Here is a 13,709-nt window from a genome sequence, read left to right on the forward strand (position 1 = left end):
TTTTCCTCCAAAGTTGTCCTCTTATCTTGCCTCTGTAAAATTGCAGTTAAGTTTTCCTTGCGTGAGTGCTACTCTCATTCTAGTTTGTGGTGTTCACTCAAGAAATACAAGTGAAGACAGATTACATGTTGGTTATACTTAACACTGTATAACTATGACTTGAAAATAGTCATTTTTAAATACAGTCTAACCCAGGGGTCCCCAAGCTTTTTCTTGTGAGGGCCACATAACTTTTCCCTTCTCTGATGGGGGGCCGGTGTCAGTTTGTAACAGAAAAAGCCATGGAACATTAACTTTCTGTTGTGCCATGCACAATCTTCTCCCTTTGCTCTGAAGTTTATGCACGACACCACAACCGTCATTACAGAATCCCACGTCAACATTTTGCAGCACAGTGCTTGGTGGTGAATTTGGCAGTGGACTCGTAGCGGGGCGGTGAGACCCCTTTTTTCCAACTCCCGGTTCATGCGTCCCATTATTAGACCGCGAGTTTCGGCCACCATGCTAGGAGCCCCGTCAGTCGTGATGCTAGCTAGCTTTGACCAGTCCAGGTCCAACTTCTCCATGGTTTGGCACACTTTGTCAAAAATATCCTCTCCCGTTGTAGTCCCTTTGAGACTTTGGAGGGCTGCCAGATCCTCGCAAATCTCAAAGTTTGCGCTAACTCCACGAATAAAAATGAGCAGTTGCGCTGTGTCTTGCACGTCCGTGCTTTCATCCAGTGCTAATGAAAAAAAGTCAAATTATTTCGTCTTCTGCTGCAGCTGGGCATATACATTACTCCCGATTTCTTCAACGCGTCTGGTCATTGTACTCACCGACAGACTTACGGCATTAAATGCATCTTTCTTCTCGGGACACACCTCCTCCGCGACAGTATCCATACATTTCTTAACAAACTCTCCGTCAGTGAAAGGCTTACCGCTGCTTGCTATCAATTTAGCAACCCAAAAGCTGGCCCGAACGGATGCCTGGTTCTGCTGAGATAGTAGTCCACTTTTTCGCTTTGAGTTTGTCTCCTCGTATTTGGCCTTGCAATCTATCGTACTTGTCTTTGTGACGGGATTCATAGTGTCGGCAAAGATTGTATTCTTTGAATACTGCCACCGTCTCTTGACAAATGAGACAAACAGCCTTTTCTTTGCATTGAACAAAAAAATAATCGTTTGTCCACTCCAGGTTAAATATCCTGCATTCTGAATCAATTTTTCTCTCACCTAACTTTTTCGCCATTATTCCGTTCTCAAACAGGTTGCAGTTTTAATATGCTTGAATAGTCCGCGATGGTCCCAGGGCTCCGCCCTCACCTGCGATCGTCCAGATGTCTCGGTAACACTGCTCGTGCATGCAACGGTGGACGTGCCCGCATGCATCAAAGGGAAACACTCTCCCCGCGCGTGTCACCAAAGCAATGCGAAGCCCCGCTTCACTGGGATGATTTGTGGGCTCAGCAGGGGTGCAATGAACCAAACACAAGATTAAAATGTCCCAGTCTTCAAGGCCAAATAGGAAAAAAAATCCGATAGCGTCTCTGGTATTGTTCAGAGGGCCGGTCCAAATGTGCCAGTGGGCCGCATCCCCCCCCCCCCCAAAAAAAACAATTTAAAAAAAAAAAAATTCCGATAGCGTCTCTGGTATTGTTCAGAGGGCCGGTCCAAATGTGCCGGCGGGCCGTATCCGGCCCGCGGGCCGTAGTTTGGTGACCACTGGTCTAACCTCTACTCATGAATGCCTCTAGATACGAAATTTTCAGGTTATGAAAGCTTTCTATATGCAAATGTGTGCCAGGAGATACGAAAAAGATCCAAGGTACGAAATCCCCCAAAAAGTTAATGCATTTCCTTATCCGGAATTTTATTTTGAAATTCTCGCGGATGCATTGATTCTTACTTCAGAATCTCGCTACACTCTACTGGGCACTCACAACAACCACGATGTTTCAAGATTCTCTACTATCTACTTTTGACCGCCGTTTGTCGTCAATAAAGGGGGATGAAGAGGAAGCAGCGAGCATTACAGCAGCAAAAATCAAAGAAATGCTGAAGAAATTTCACGAACTTTCTGTCTTCGTAGAAAAAAAACATTCAGAAAATATGTTTCACGAGTTGTGTGATCGCCCACTCTGACAGCGTTTGTCTGTTGCATTATTGAAACATTAATAAAAGTCGTCAAAGGCAATTGTCTTTGGATAGCTTTTTTAAACGTCCGTCAGCAGCACTGCAGAAGGGCAAGTTAAATTGAAACAGGTAAGTACCAGTAGTGACCAATAAAATGGGTGAAAAAATAAATTCCAAAGAAATCATAAAATGTTGATGTTTGTTGTTGATTAATGTAATAAACTATTTTCTTATAATTTTCTCTCATTTTTGTGTGTTTCTCACATCTTTCATACAAAATTGGGACATTTTAAAGGGTTTAGTTGGTAGCTGTGTGAGGACCGTGAGACGAATTAGAGAATTTACACATTAAGTACTGCTCTACATACAAAATTTTCAAATTATGAAAAAAGTTCTGGAACCAATTAATTTCATAAGTAGAGGTCCAACTGTATTCAATACAGTGCTTCACATTTCCTGAAGTCAATTACTGTTCATTTTAGTTCATTTTAATAGTATATTATTTGCAATTGATTACGCTTGTGTTTTGGTACTATATCATCATTTAACAATCCAAAAATTTATTAGTTGAACAAAAAATGTCTGATTTTCAACACATGAACAGTTCATTAAGCATTACATATTGTGCTTGTTCCTATATTGCTTAACAAGATTTCCATTCAAAATGGCAGAACACATTTCTAATCTATTAATTTACAGCATACAGTGGCCATTAATATTATATGCACTCAAAGTATAAACGAGAACATATGCACAAACAGAGAGCAACCAACCTTTTGGGGATTTCACTTTTTTACTGAGAAAACAGTAGTATTTTCCAAAGACTTTTTATTTTGGAAATGTCACATAAAAGCTGCAACAAAAACATTTTTGAACCATTACATGCAAATTGACCTACTATCTTACAAAGTTCCTTGTTGAAGCTTTGCTGATTAAGAATTTTCTTATTAAAACCAACACCCACAAACTCAGAAAATTTGAATACAGTGAAAAGCTCCAGTTTTATACACAGTTGACACGTAATTCCAAAACCTGAGAAGGGTGCTGAGCCAATGAGAAATCAGTCTTAGTCTGGCTCAGAAGAGTTCACACATGGGAAGACTGCTTATCTGACTCGATATTCTAATTGTCTGACTACTACTGTAGATGTTGAAAATATTTTTCAAATTTGTGACTTGCGTCAGTTCTTCACATAACAAAACAAAATGAACATATATCCCATAATGTGAATACATAGTGTATCCGACCAGTTGATTATGTCAGTGTTTCCCAGCCACTGTGTGCTGCAGGAAATTATCTGCAAACAAGTCATACATTGTAATATTCAGAAAGAAAGAAATTAATATTACGAGATCTCATTTTCTGAATCGCTTTATCTTCATCAGGGTCGTGGATGGTGCTGGAGCCTATTCCAGTTGACTCCAATTCGCCAGAGGCGGGGGACACCCTGAATTGGTGGCCAGCCAATCACAGGGCACAAGGAGACAAACAACCATTCACGCTGACACTCATACCTAGGGGCAATTTAGAGTGTCCAATCAGCCTACCATGCATGTTTTTGGATTGTGGGAGGAAACTGGAGTACCCGGAGAAAACCCACGCAGACCCAGGGAGAACATGCAAACTCCACACAGATGGACCGACCTGGATTTGAACCCAGGACCCCAGAGCTGTGAGGCCGATGTGCTAACCACTCATGAGACCGGGCCGCCCGTTAATAGATTTCTGCTTCACTATAATTGGATGAGGGGGACATTTTTTATTTTTGCTTCGTAACGAAAACAATTGGGTGTGATGTTTACGGTGAATATGTTTAATATGACCTGGTAACCCCCTTCAAATGAAAGAAAATATGTTTAATGAGATTTAGTACTGCTCATTAATATCAGCTTAAGCTAGTATTAAAATCAAAGTGTCATAGAGTTTTTACACACTATAATTAAATAATATAATCTTGTCAGAGAGTAGCATGTATTGTAAATAAACTCACTCACGCCACAGGGCGGCCCATATTACGAGATTAAAATATGAACAATATGATAAACAATGAATCCATATTGTAATACAGTAATATCTTGACATACGAGTGCCCCGACATACGAGAAATTTGAGAGACGAGGAAAATTCCGGGCAAATTTTTGCCCTGAAATACGAGACAAATTTGACATAAGAGCATATGATGCAGCCGCTAGGTGGTCCTTTTCAAGCTGTGCAGTGATATTCATGACAAGAGAGAGGAGCTTCTTTTAATATGGATAAAGGAGAAACAGTTAGCATAATTTGCGAGGACTTGAAAGTAAAGCAAGCAGCTGAGAAACAGGATTCTTCGACGCCAGCCGAAACCTTCAACGCGAGTCGTGGCTGGTTCGATAACATTAAAAAACAAACTGGGGGTACACTCGTTTGTGAGGCCACGAGGAAGCAGCTAGTTTCGAGTGGAAAGGTGGAATACATTAACATCTCAAATGTAAGAACTCTGTACAATACTGTACACAACAATGTCACATTTTATTGCAGTTCATAACCACTGGATACGTATTTGTTACTTTTTGAGCATAGGTGGTGAATTAGAACAATTAAAAACATGTTTCCATTGTAATATCTTTTATGTGTTTTTTTCAAAGGGTGAGAATTTGTATTTAGTTATTTTACATGGGAAAAGTTGATTTGAGATACAAGTAAATTGACATACGAGCTCAGTCCCAGAACGCATTAAGCTCATATCTCAAGGTATTACTGTATTACAAGATTAAAATTGTAATATTACAAGATTAAAGTCATTTCCTTGCTTATTTTTAAGGTAACGTACACTTGAAATTGTTTAGTTTCAACTTTTGACGAAGAAAAGTCTGTGACCACAAAACTGCTTTTTGCCTAAAATTATTCTTGGGGGGAAAAAGGCTACAAAATTACAAGAATAAAATCAGTACATTCATTATTTTTACATCATGTGAACCAGAATTAGTTCGAGGTTTACTGAGTTCAACTTTTGGCGAGGTAAGGCCATGTGAAAAATTTTATACAGACGCTCCCCTACTTACGAACATTCGAGTTGCGAACAACGGTACATACGAACATGTCTGCGAATATGGCATATGTCGAAAAATTTTCGGAAAGAGATGCTGTAAATTCGTAAGTTAGATTTTGTATTGCGCGCCTTTTTCCGAGTAGTGCTTCTTTCCGCCGCTAATACCGACGCTTGGCGCTGTGAGAGGGAGGAGGCTCCGCAACGTGTCGAAGACGAGGAGGAGGAAGAAACGCCTGTCCCCATGAAGAAATTTGCTCTAAGATAAAGCCATCGCACTCTTCGAGCAGCGAGACCCAAATATTGAACGTTGCACAAAGGTTGCAAATCAATTGAATGATGCCATACAGTGCTACCTCATCATTTATGATGGAAAAAAGAAGAAAACTGTGCAATCCTCGTTAGATCGCTTCTTTCGGCCAGTTTCTAGTGAATCCTCCAAGGAAGATACTCATCAACCCTCATCTTCTTCTCCTCGACCCTCAACTTCTTCCTACATTGAAGTTACGGAGGAGGAAGTAACTTTTGAAACCCATTCCAGCGGCGACGAAGACCCTCTCATGATATAAAATCCTCCTCTTCCTCCTCCTCCTCCTCCATCATCTCCTTAAGCATCGAGTACATCTTCCAAAAGTAAGTTAAACTTCATTTTATTTATCTTATTACGTACATGTACATACTGTATGTTACTTATACAAGCCTTAAACTTACTTATGTAAACCTTCAATATACTTATATAGGCATAAACATAAATTATAATACAAAATATAGCACTGAAGCAACTTACGAACAAATTAACCTTATGAACAATCGCTCGGAACGTAACTCGTTCGTAAGTAGGGGAGCGTCTGTATTGAAATTCTTTTTTGTGTGTTTTTCTTTGATTCCTGTTTATAAAACCTTGATGAAAATGACTTTATATTGTAAATATGGCTGACAGAGTTTTAAATTAGAAGATTTCAACTGGTGGTTAGATTTTTGCAATGCGAACAGTATGTCGCAGCACAAAAATGAATGGGAAACACTGCTTTTTGTCTTTTACTGTCAGTGCTGGTGTGTTTGTTTGAAATCATCCTCGTCCTCTATGTCCAGTTCTAGGTCTGTATCTTCTGAAAGGCTCCATTCCGGTTCCCTGAAGGCCTGTTCAGGCGACGTGGAGCTCAGGCCACGGCTGGCTTCAACCTCATGAGAATTCGCCAAAGTATGTCTTTGCTCTGGTTCGAGGTCCACGGACTGTTTTGATATCCCATCCCCTTTTTCGCTCTTCACGGAGGCACTACTGACATCTCCCTCAGGTTTAGCTCCTTGTGGATTTTCCTAATACATTTAAATATTGAAACATGCGATGAAGAGTTTAAATGAAATACAATGAAGGACAGTAGGGAGACATGACCAACCTGTTTTAGTCGTCGCCACTTTGCTCGTCGATTTTGGAACCATGTTTTAACCTGAAAAAATGGCATTTTGATCATTTGGATTTTTGTCATCATTAAAATATTTTATTAATATCTGGCCACAAGTCTCAGTAAATCATATCCTGTTTAACTCCACTTTTTGTGTACTTACCTGTCGTTCACTTAGCTGCAACATTTTGGCCAATCTTTTCCTTTCCGGAGGTGAAAGGTATTTTTGGGTCTCAAATTTCTTCTCTAGTTCGATGGTCTGGTCATTCGAGAACCGGACCTGACCTCCTTTTCGTTTATGTAAGGGCCGCTGGATAAAGGGGGTCCAGAGCAGCGGTTTACCTAGAAGGCACAGTGAGGGATTTATTTTTCTTTTCTTTTTTTATGATTCCTCTAATTAAAACTTATAGAAATTACCATAGCTGTCTAGGATAGTCTCCAGCACCCTCTGCGACCCAAGTGACGATAAGCGGTTTGAAAAATGAATGAATAAATTATGCATAACCGAAATGGAAATGTATTATAACAACAACTTTTATAAACATACACTTATTGTCAGACGGGTGGCCCGGTGGATGAGTGGTTAGCACATAGGCATCACAGTGGGGTGTCCTGGGTTCAAATCCAGGTGTTTCTTATGTATATTTTGTTTTAACTTTTTCAGGAAAAATGGTCACTGCAGTGGACACTTATTCAAAAGTTGACACTTAAGACCTTTAACCTTTTCTAGATTTTTAATACTGTAAAAAAAATCTTATTATTATTATAAAAAAAACTACTATTTCTTTTTTAATTAGTAATCAGTATTCTAATTTTCATATTATTTTTACCATTATGTTCATATAAGTCAAAAGAGTTTGCACATCTGTTCTTCATTGAGTCTTTTGTGCAAGAAAAATAAATCACAATTTGGGCATAAACGGTTCATTTATTTAGGTTCCATGCTATTTACTCATTTTATTTTGAATTATTTATGTCTATTTTTTTTTAAAGGATTATTTTTGACTGAGTATAATTTAAATTTAAAATATTTGTTTCCAAAATGGATCCTTAAATAGGTCAGCCTCACAGTTCTGGGGTCCTGGGTTTGAATCCGTGTCAGTCCACTTGTGTGGAGTTTGCATGTTCTCCCCAGGCCTGTGTGGGTTTTCTCCAGGTACTCCAGTTTCCTCCCACATTCCAAAAACATGCATGGTAGGCTGATTGGACACTCTAAATTGCCCCTAATTTAAAAATCTCATCTCATCTCATTTTCTGAATGGCTTTATCCTCATTAGGGTGGCGGGGGGGGGGGGGGGGGGGGGGGGGGGGTTGGGGGGGGGGGGGGGGGCTGGAGCCTATCCCAGCTGACTCCAGGCCAGAGGCGGGGGACACCCTGAATCGGTGGTCAGCCAAGCGCAGGGCACAAGGAGACGGACAACCATGCACACACACCCAAACTTAGGCAGAAGTGTCCAATCAGCCGACAATGCATGTTTTTGGAATGTGGGAGGAAACCAGAGTACCCAGAGGAAACCCACACAGGCCTGGGGAGAACATGCAAACTCCACACAGATGGACATGACATGGATTTGAACCCAGGACCCCACAGCTGTGAGGCCAAAGCGCTAATCACTTGTTCCACCAGGCCAGGTTTAAAATTTAAATCTCAGGGGTAGGGAACCTATGGCTCGGGAGCCATATGTGGCTCTTCTGATGGGTGCATGTGGCTCTTCGCTAACCTGTGAGGTAAAATATGTATTTAAACCGCTGGTGACAGAGCCGAGTCCCGAATGCACCAAAAGGAGCGTCACGTCGGCACTATGGCGCTGACAGTACCTCTAACTTTAATCATCTTTTTTTAAATTATATTTTTATTAGACTTTTCTGCATGCATATTTTCATTGGTTAGCAACTGTGCAACAGGGCTGTCAAAATAATTCATTTAGTACTTTAAAAGTGGTAAAATGTCCCCAAAAAAGTCACATCTCATTTTCACATTTTTACACTAAAATTCTGAGTATGGATCTCAAAGAAAGAAAATTTGAAAATAGGAATTGTTTATGGCTCTCTCTGTCAAAAAGGTTCCCGACCCCTGCTTTATATTATAATAATGTTTAATTTATATTTTTAATATAGGAGGCAGTTTTACATTAGATTTTCAGATGGGGTGTGCCTTAAGATTGTGCCGTTTCTAAAAAAAATATTTTGGAAAACGTTGATTGAGACCTGCATGGTTTCCAATTATATTAACTGGAGCCAAAAAAAATATTTTGTTTGTCCGTGAACGCCAGGTCTTATGCGGTTACATTGTTTTGTTTGTCCTGGTCAATGTCCCAAATCGCTCAGACAAAAAAAAAAGTCAATGCAAAACTATTTGAAGTGTGTTAACTGGTTTCAAGTCTGGTTTCCCGTCCGGTTAATGTTGAGGAACAAACAATAGTTGGTGCTTGCAGCTGTGTGCGCCGGTCTGCTACATATACGCTTTCTTTTTCGGGAAGGTCGTGACAAAGACTAAACTATGGCCAAATATCCGCTTCATGTGTTTCCTGCTTTGTGGTGTGATTATGGGCGCTGGCATGCAGCGATAGACACGTATGTCCTCTTCTTATTTACACAATCAAAATCCACTGGATAGGAGAAAGTAAAAGTGGTCACTGCTCAAAAAGGTTGTGAAAAACTGCTTTAATTTTTAAAATATCGTTCATCTAACTCAGGGAATTAAACTTTTTTTTTCGGGCCACGTTATATTTATGGCCGTTATGTCTGCCAACGAGGGTGCTATAATTAATCCATTTGAATTGAAAGCTTTATTGATCGTGGATAGATCGTTTGGAGACATTATAATTTATCCAAATCTTCTTTTGCAAGTTTCAAAGTGTATTTCCTTTATATATACAATTTTTTTATATATTTGCTTCTCTGTTTTTCAAATTAATTAATTTTCTCGGGTTGTTTTTTATTATTATTATTTTTCCTCTTTGTTTTTCGTTTTATTTATTTTTCCTCGGCCTGACCGCCCGAGAGAAAAAAAATGTTCAAAAAACGAGAATGTAGCAGTTATTGAGATAACTTGATTCAAAAAACAACCCCAGAAAATAAATTAATTTAAAAAACGAGAGGAAGAAAACATTAATTCAAAAAATAACGCCAGAAATTAATTAAATTAAATTAATTTGACAAACGGAGTTTTTCAAAAATAATTAATTACAAAAAAACCCAAAAATAAATTAATTTGAAAAACGGCCAGGGCTCTTTTTTATTTTTAAGATGAATCCAGTAAGCTTCCCTACTGTCCTATATGTATGCAAAAAGAAAAAAGAAAAAAAGAAAAATCAAGGTGAAGTTTTTACTTGCATGAAATGGTTAATTTATTGTCTATTTTCTTGGGTGAGATCAGTTATGTTGATATTTGGTATGGTAAATGTTCTCTTCAACCCCTATGATAATATTAACTTCTAAAAGCAGAATTTAATATTTGAAAAGAAGTAGACACTCATTCACAAGTGACACTGTTTTGCAATAGGTGTATCCCTGTTTGCAATCATAAAGAAAGTCAGTCACATCCTCAGTGGTCCAGCAGAGGAAGTGTAACAATACGTGAAAAACGGATCCCGGGCTATCAGAGGCCGAGTGTTTCCTGAATATGTCTGTATTGAGGATGTCGATAAAATAATCAGCAGCGTGCAGCGGGCTCCCGAGGAAGCGGCTGGCCGGAGTGAGACAGGAAAACATTCAACAGCTTCTGAGCTTAGATTTACTCCTATCGACAAGCTCACGGCTTCCGCAAGGCAACGGAATGGGGCCCGGAGCTCATTCAGCACAACACCAAAATCACATGACCCCTTGTCACGCTCCACTTAAAAGGCCTTTATCGCCTACAATATCAGACAATTCCATTAAACAATTCTATCTGTGCAACCACATGTGTCCACTGGATCCGAATATAGGATAGAGGCAATTAAAACATTAGTTTCCTATGACACAATAACAAGAAGAGATTTGGTTTTCGTCAGTGAGGGTTGATTTGATCCTCTGATGTTTCAGAACAATAGCAGCTCAGGAAAAACAGCTAAGGTTAAAGCCGAGACTCATCATTTTCAAGAGTACTTTTATTTTCATATAGACTTTTGGATCGGCTGGCCACTGATTCAGATGGGATAGGCTCCAGCACCCCCCGCGACCCTATTAAGGATAATGCGGTTCAGAAAATGAGATGAGATGAGAACATTTATTTTAACAATTTGGGGTGAAATGGTAGACTTTTTAACTTTTGAAGCAATTTAATTAGAGACTCCGCCTCGCCTGCCTTCGGTGCAGGCAAGTGTGGGCTCGATTCCCATTGGTGGCGGTATGATTGGGAGTGTGGATGGTCTTTGTCTCTCTGTCTGGCCTATGGGTGACTGGCGACCAGTCTAGGGTGTCGTCTGCCTTTCGCCCGAAGACAGCTGGGTTAGGCTCCAGCAACCCCCGCAACCCTTTCAGGGATGCTTGGTGTGGAAATGTGAATGAATGAATGAATGGATGAATGAATTAGAGACAAAAAAACTGTCTCTGGCTAATTATGATTCCATAAAAAATGATGAAATTAAGGTAAACTCCTGGTACATATTCTCTCAATAGTAAGCCAAAGAATAAACTGTGCACAAACCTTGAATTTTACATTGCACATGAAAGGACAGGAAGTTTCTACATTATAAAAATCAAGTATGAAGATGATGTTCCAACAGCCTAATCGAAAGCCCCAAACACGTGGCTTTATGAACTTGTTGCATGAGTGCAAATATGACTGTTTTGCGTATAGGAGCGTCACGTTTGATCGTGCATGCGTGTCCAAACTGAGTTTTAGTGCACTAGAAATAACATCTGTGAATTAGACCGCATTGCCATCTGCTATTAAAAAAAATGTTCAGTATTTGCACATAAAATTTGTTCCTCGAACTTAAGATCACTGCGATTCTGATGTATTGAATCAACTTAGGAGTGTTATAAAATTAACGTAGACATTTATACATTAAAAAATAAATAAATAATATGACAAGAATATTGAATAATATGACAAATACACCCACAATTAATAATTTGAATTAATTATAATAATATATGTATTACCCAAATAGTCGCTTGCCCCTTATAAGGATAATAACTGTTTTCTTTAAAAAGAAAAAAAGAAAATTAGGACTTTTTAAAACCCCTTTTGGACACTCATTTAAATTTTTGACGTTCAATTAATTTGATGCCTGTCGCCCCCCAATGCATTAAATACTATGAAAAATAAAATCTTGTGTAACTTGGGACCATAACCAGATGTATTTTTCATTTATTTTAATTTCATTCAAATATGAAATTGCACTATTGGTGGTCATTCAATGTCATGCAATTATTTAAAAATGGACCCTGGGTCCTTGACCAGTATGTATTTCTGTTTTTTGCATTAATGTAGTTTTATTAAAACTGTATTTTGTATTTTATATTTCGTCATAATTCTACAAATAGTACATTTTAAAAAATACAATACTGATTCATATTTTAGAAAAAACAAACATGGTAGTAAACTTTCTTTTTTTCTTTTTCTTGTTTATTTCTTCTTCTTTCTTTGGTCCATACTGTGCAAAGTAACCAGAATGTTTTTAATAAATTGATTTTAAATATGAAATAGCACTATTTTTGGTCATTCAATGCCATGCAATTATTAAAAAATGACTGAAGAAAGTGACCTGGGTCTGTGACCAGTATGTATATCTATGTTATTTGCATTAATGTGGTTTTATTAAAACTGTATTTTGTATTCTATATTTGTGCACAATTCTACAAATAGTAGATTTAAAAAAAATACAATACTGATTCATATTTTACAAAAACAAACATGGTAGTAAACTTTCTTTTTTCTTTTCTTTTTGTTTCTTTCTTAGGTCCATACTGTTCAAAGTAACCAGAATGTATTTTTTTTTTAATTAAATATAAAATAGCACTATTTTTGGTCATTCAATGTCATGGAATTATTTAAAAATTGACTGAAGAGAGTGACCTGAGTCTGTGACCAGTATGCATAATCTCTGATATATGCAATAATATAGTTTTATTAAAACTATATTTTGTATTTTATATCTATTCAGAATTCTACAAATACTACATTCAAAAAATACAATACTGATCCTGAATACTGACTGAAAAACAAACATGGTATTAAACTATCTTTCTTTTTTCTTTTCTTTCTTCTTCTTTCTTTGGTGCATACTGTTCAAAGTATACTGTTAACATGGTGCAACAAAGAGCCGGAAACGGAAAAATTGCGTGTTAAACGATTTTGGAAAAGGATTTAGACCGCCAGGGTTATTCACAAAAACAAATCAGTAGAATAACAGTGCTGGGAATGAATATAATAAAAGGGCGATTACGTTATATTTTTTTTATTGAGGCTTTGTTTTCTGGGAACTCACCGAGAGGGTCATGTCTCAGCAGGGCATGTGCGTACTCCCCCACTGCTCGGTGGTGCTGCTGATGCTGGTGGGGGTACACGGGTCCCGGGAAACCCCCAGGATTGCCGTAAGCACATGCGGTGAAAGCGGCGGCGGCGGCGCTGTGGTGGGACAGCGTCGGGTGGATCGGGGTCGGCTCGTAAATAGGCGTCCGGTAAGGCGAGATGAAGTTTGTAAAAGACGAGTTAGGCGACGGGAAAGTCGGCGTGGGGATGATCGGAGTTGAGTAGCATGAGGAGGGGGATGAAGAAGACGATGCGGCCGTGGTGTTATCAGGCCTCCCGAGAATGTCTTCTATGTAGAAAGGAGTCGGGTGGGCTTGCTGGAGGGCCGTCGGCGCGTAAAGAGGGGCACTCATGCTGGCTGTTTGCCCCGTTTCTCTCACAAAGAGCCGCTTTTTTTTCAGCACAACTACTGCTGAGTCGGATAGATGGTGGTCGCGTGCATGGGGAAGGCTGTTTGGAGGAGGTCCCGATCCAACTGTTGGACTGTTATCTGCAGGCGCAGAAAGGAGGAGATAAATGGACGACTCACTTCCTCCAGGTGGACAGTGAACGTTTGCGATTGGCTACCTCATCTCCTCTAATCGACCCCGGCATGAAGGCACGGAACGGTGATCAGATCATGGATGACTAAAGAAAAGTTGTTCTTACACAAACAAAGCATTTTGCCTTACGTTGGGTTTTTTATTTATTATTTGCAATAT

At 39.1% G+C, this 13,709-nt stretch overlaps 1 protein-coding gene across 1 annotated transcript; it reads right to left on the reverse strand.

Moving 5' to 3' along the window:
- Positions 1–4,606: 4,606 nt before the first annotated feature.
- hhex (hematopoietically expressed homeobox) lies at positions 4,607–13,488 on the reverse strand. The gene is made up of 4 exons (XM_077626725.1): positions 12,965–13,488; positions 6,709–6,887; positions 6,540–6,590; positions 4,607–6,459 (listed from the first exon to the last, which is right to left on the reverse strand). Exons 1-4 carry the CDS (start codon positions 13,359–13,361, stop codon positions 6,187–6,189), a joined length of 900 nt encoding a protein of 299 aa, XP_077482851.1. The 5' UTR covers positions 13,362–13,488; the 3' UTR covers positions 4,607–6,186.
- Positions 13,489–13,709: the final 221 nt, after the last annotated feature.

Source organism: Stigmatopora argus, chromosome 18, assembly GCF_051989625.1.
Source record: "Stigmatopora argus isolate UIUO_Sarg chromosome 18, RoL_Sarg_1.0, whole genome shotgun sequence".
NCBI lineage: Eukaryota > Metazoa > Chordata > Actinopteri > Syngnathiformes > Syngnathidae > Stigmatopora > Stigmatopora argus.

Coding starts and splice junctions, on each gene's coding strand:
- hhex (XM_077626725.1), bottom strand. CDS start 13,361: ATGAGTGCCCCTCTTTACGCGCCGACGGCCCTCCAGCAAGCCCACCCG. Junction 6,591..6,708: donor TGCAGCTAAGTGAACGACAG/GTAAGTACACAA, acceptor CCATTTTTTCAG/GTTAAAACATGGTTCCAAAA. Junction 6,460..6,539: donor AGTGGCGACGACTAAAACAG/GTTGGTCATGTC, acceptor TAAATGTATTAG/GAAAATCCACAAGGAGCTAA.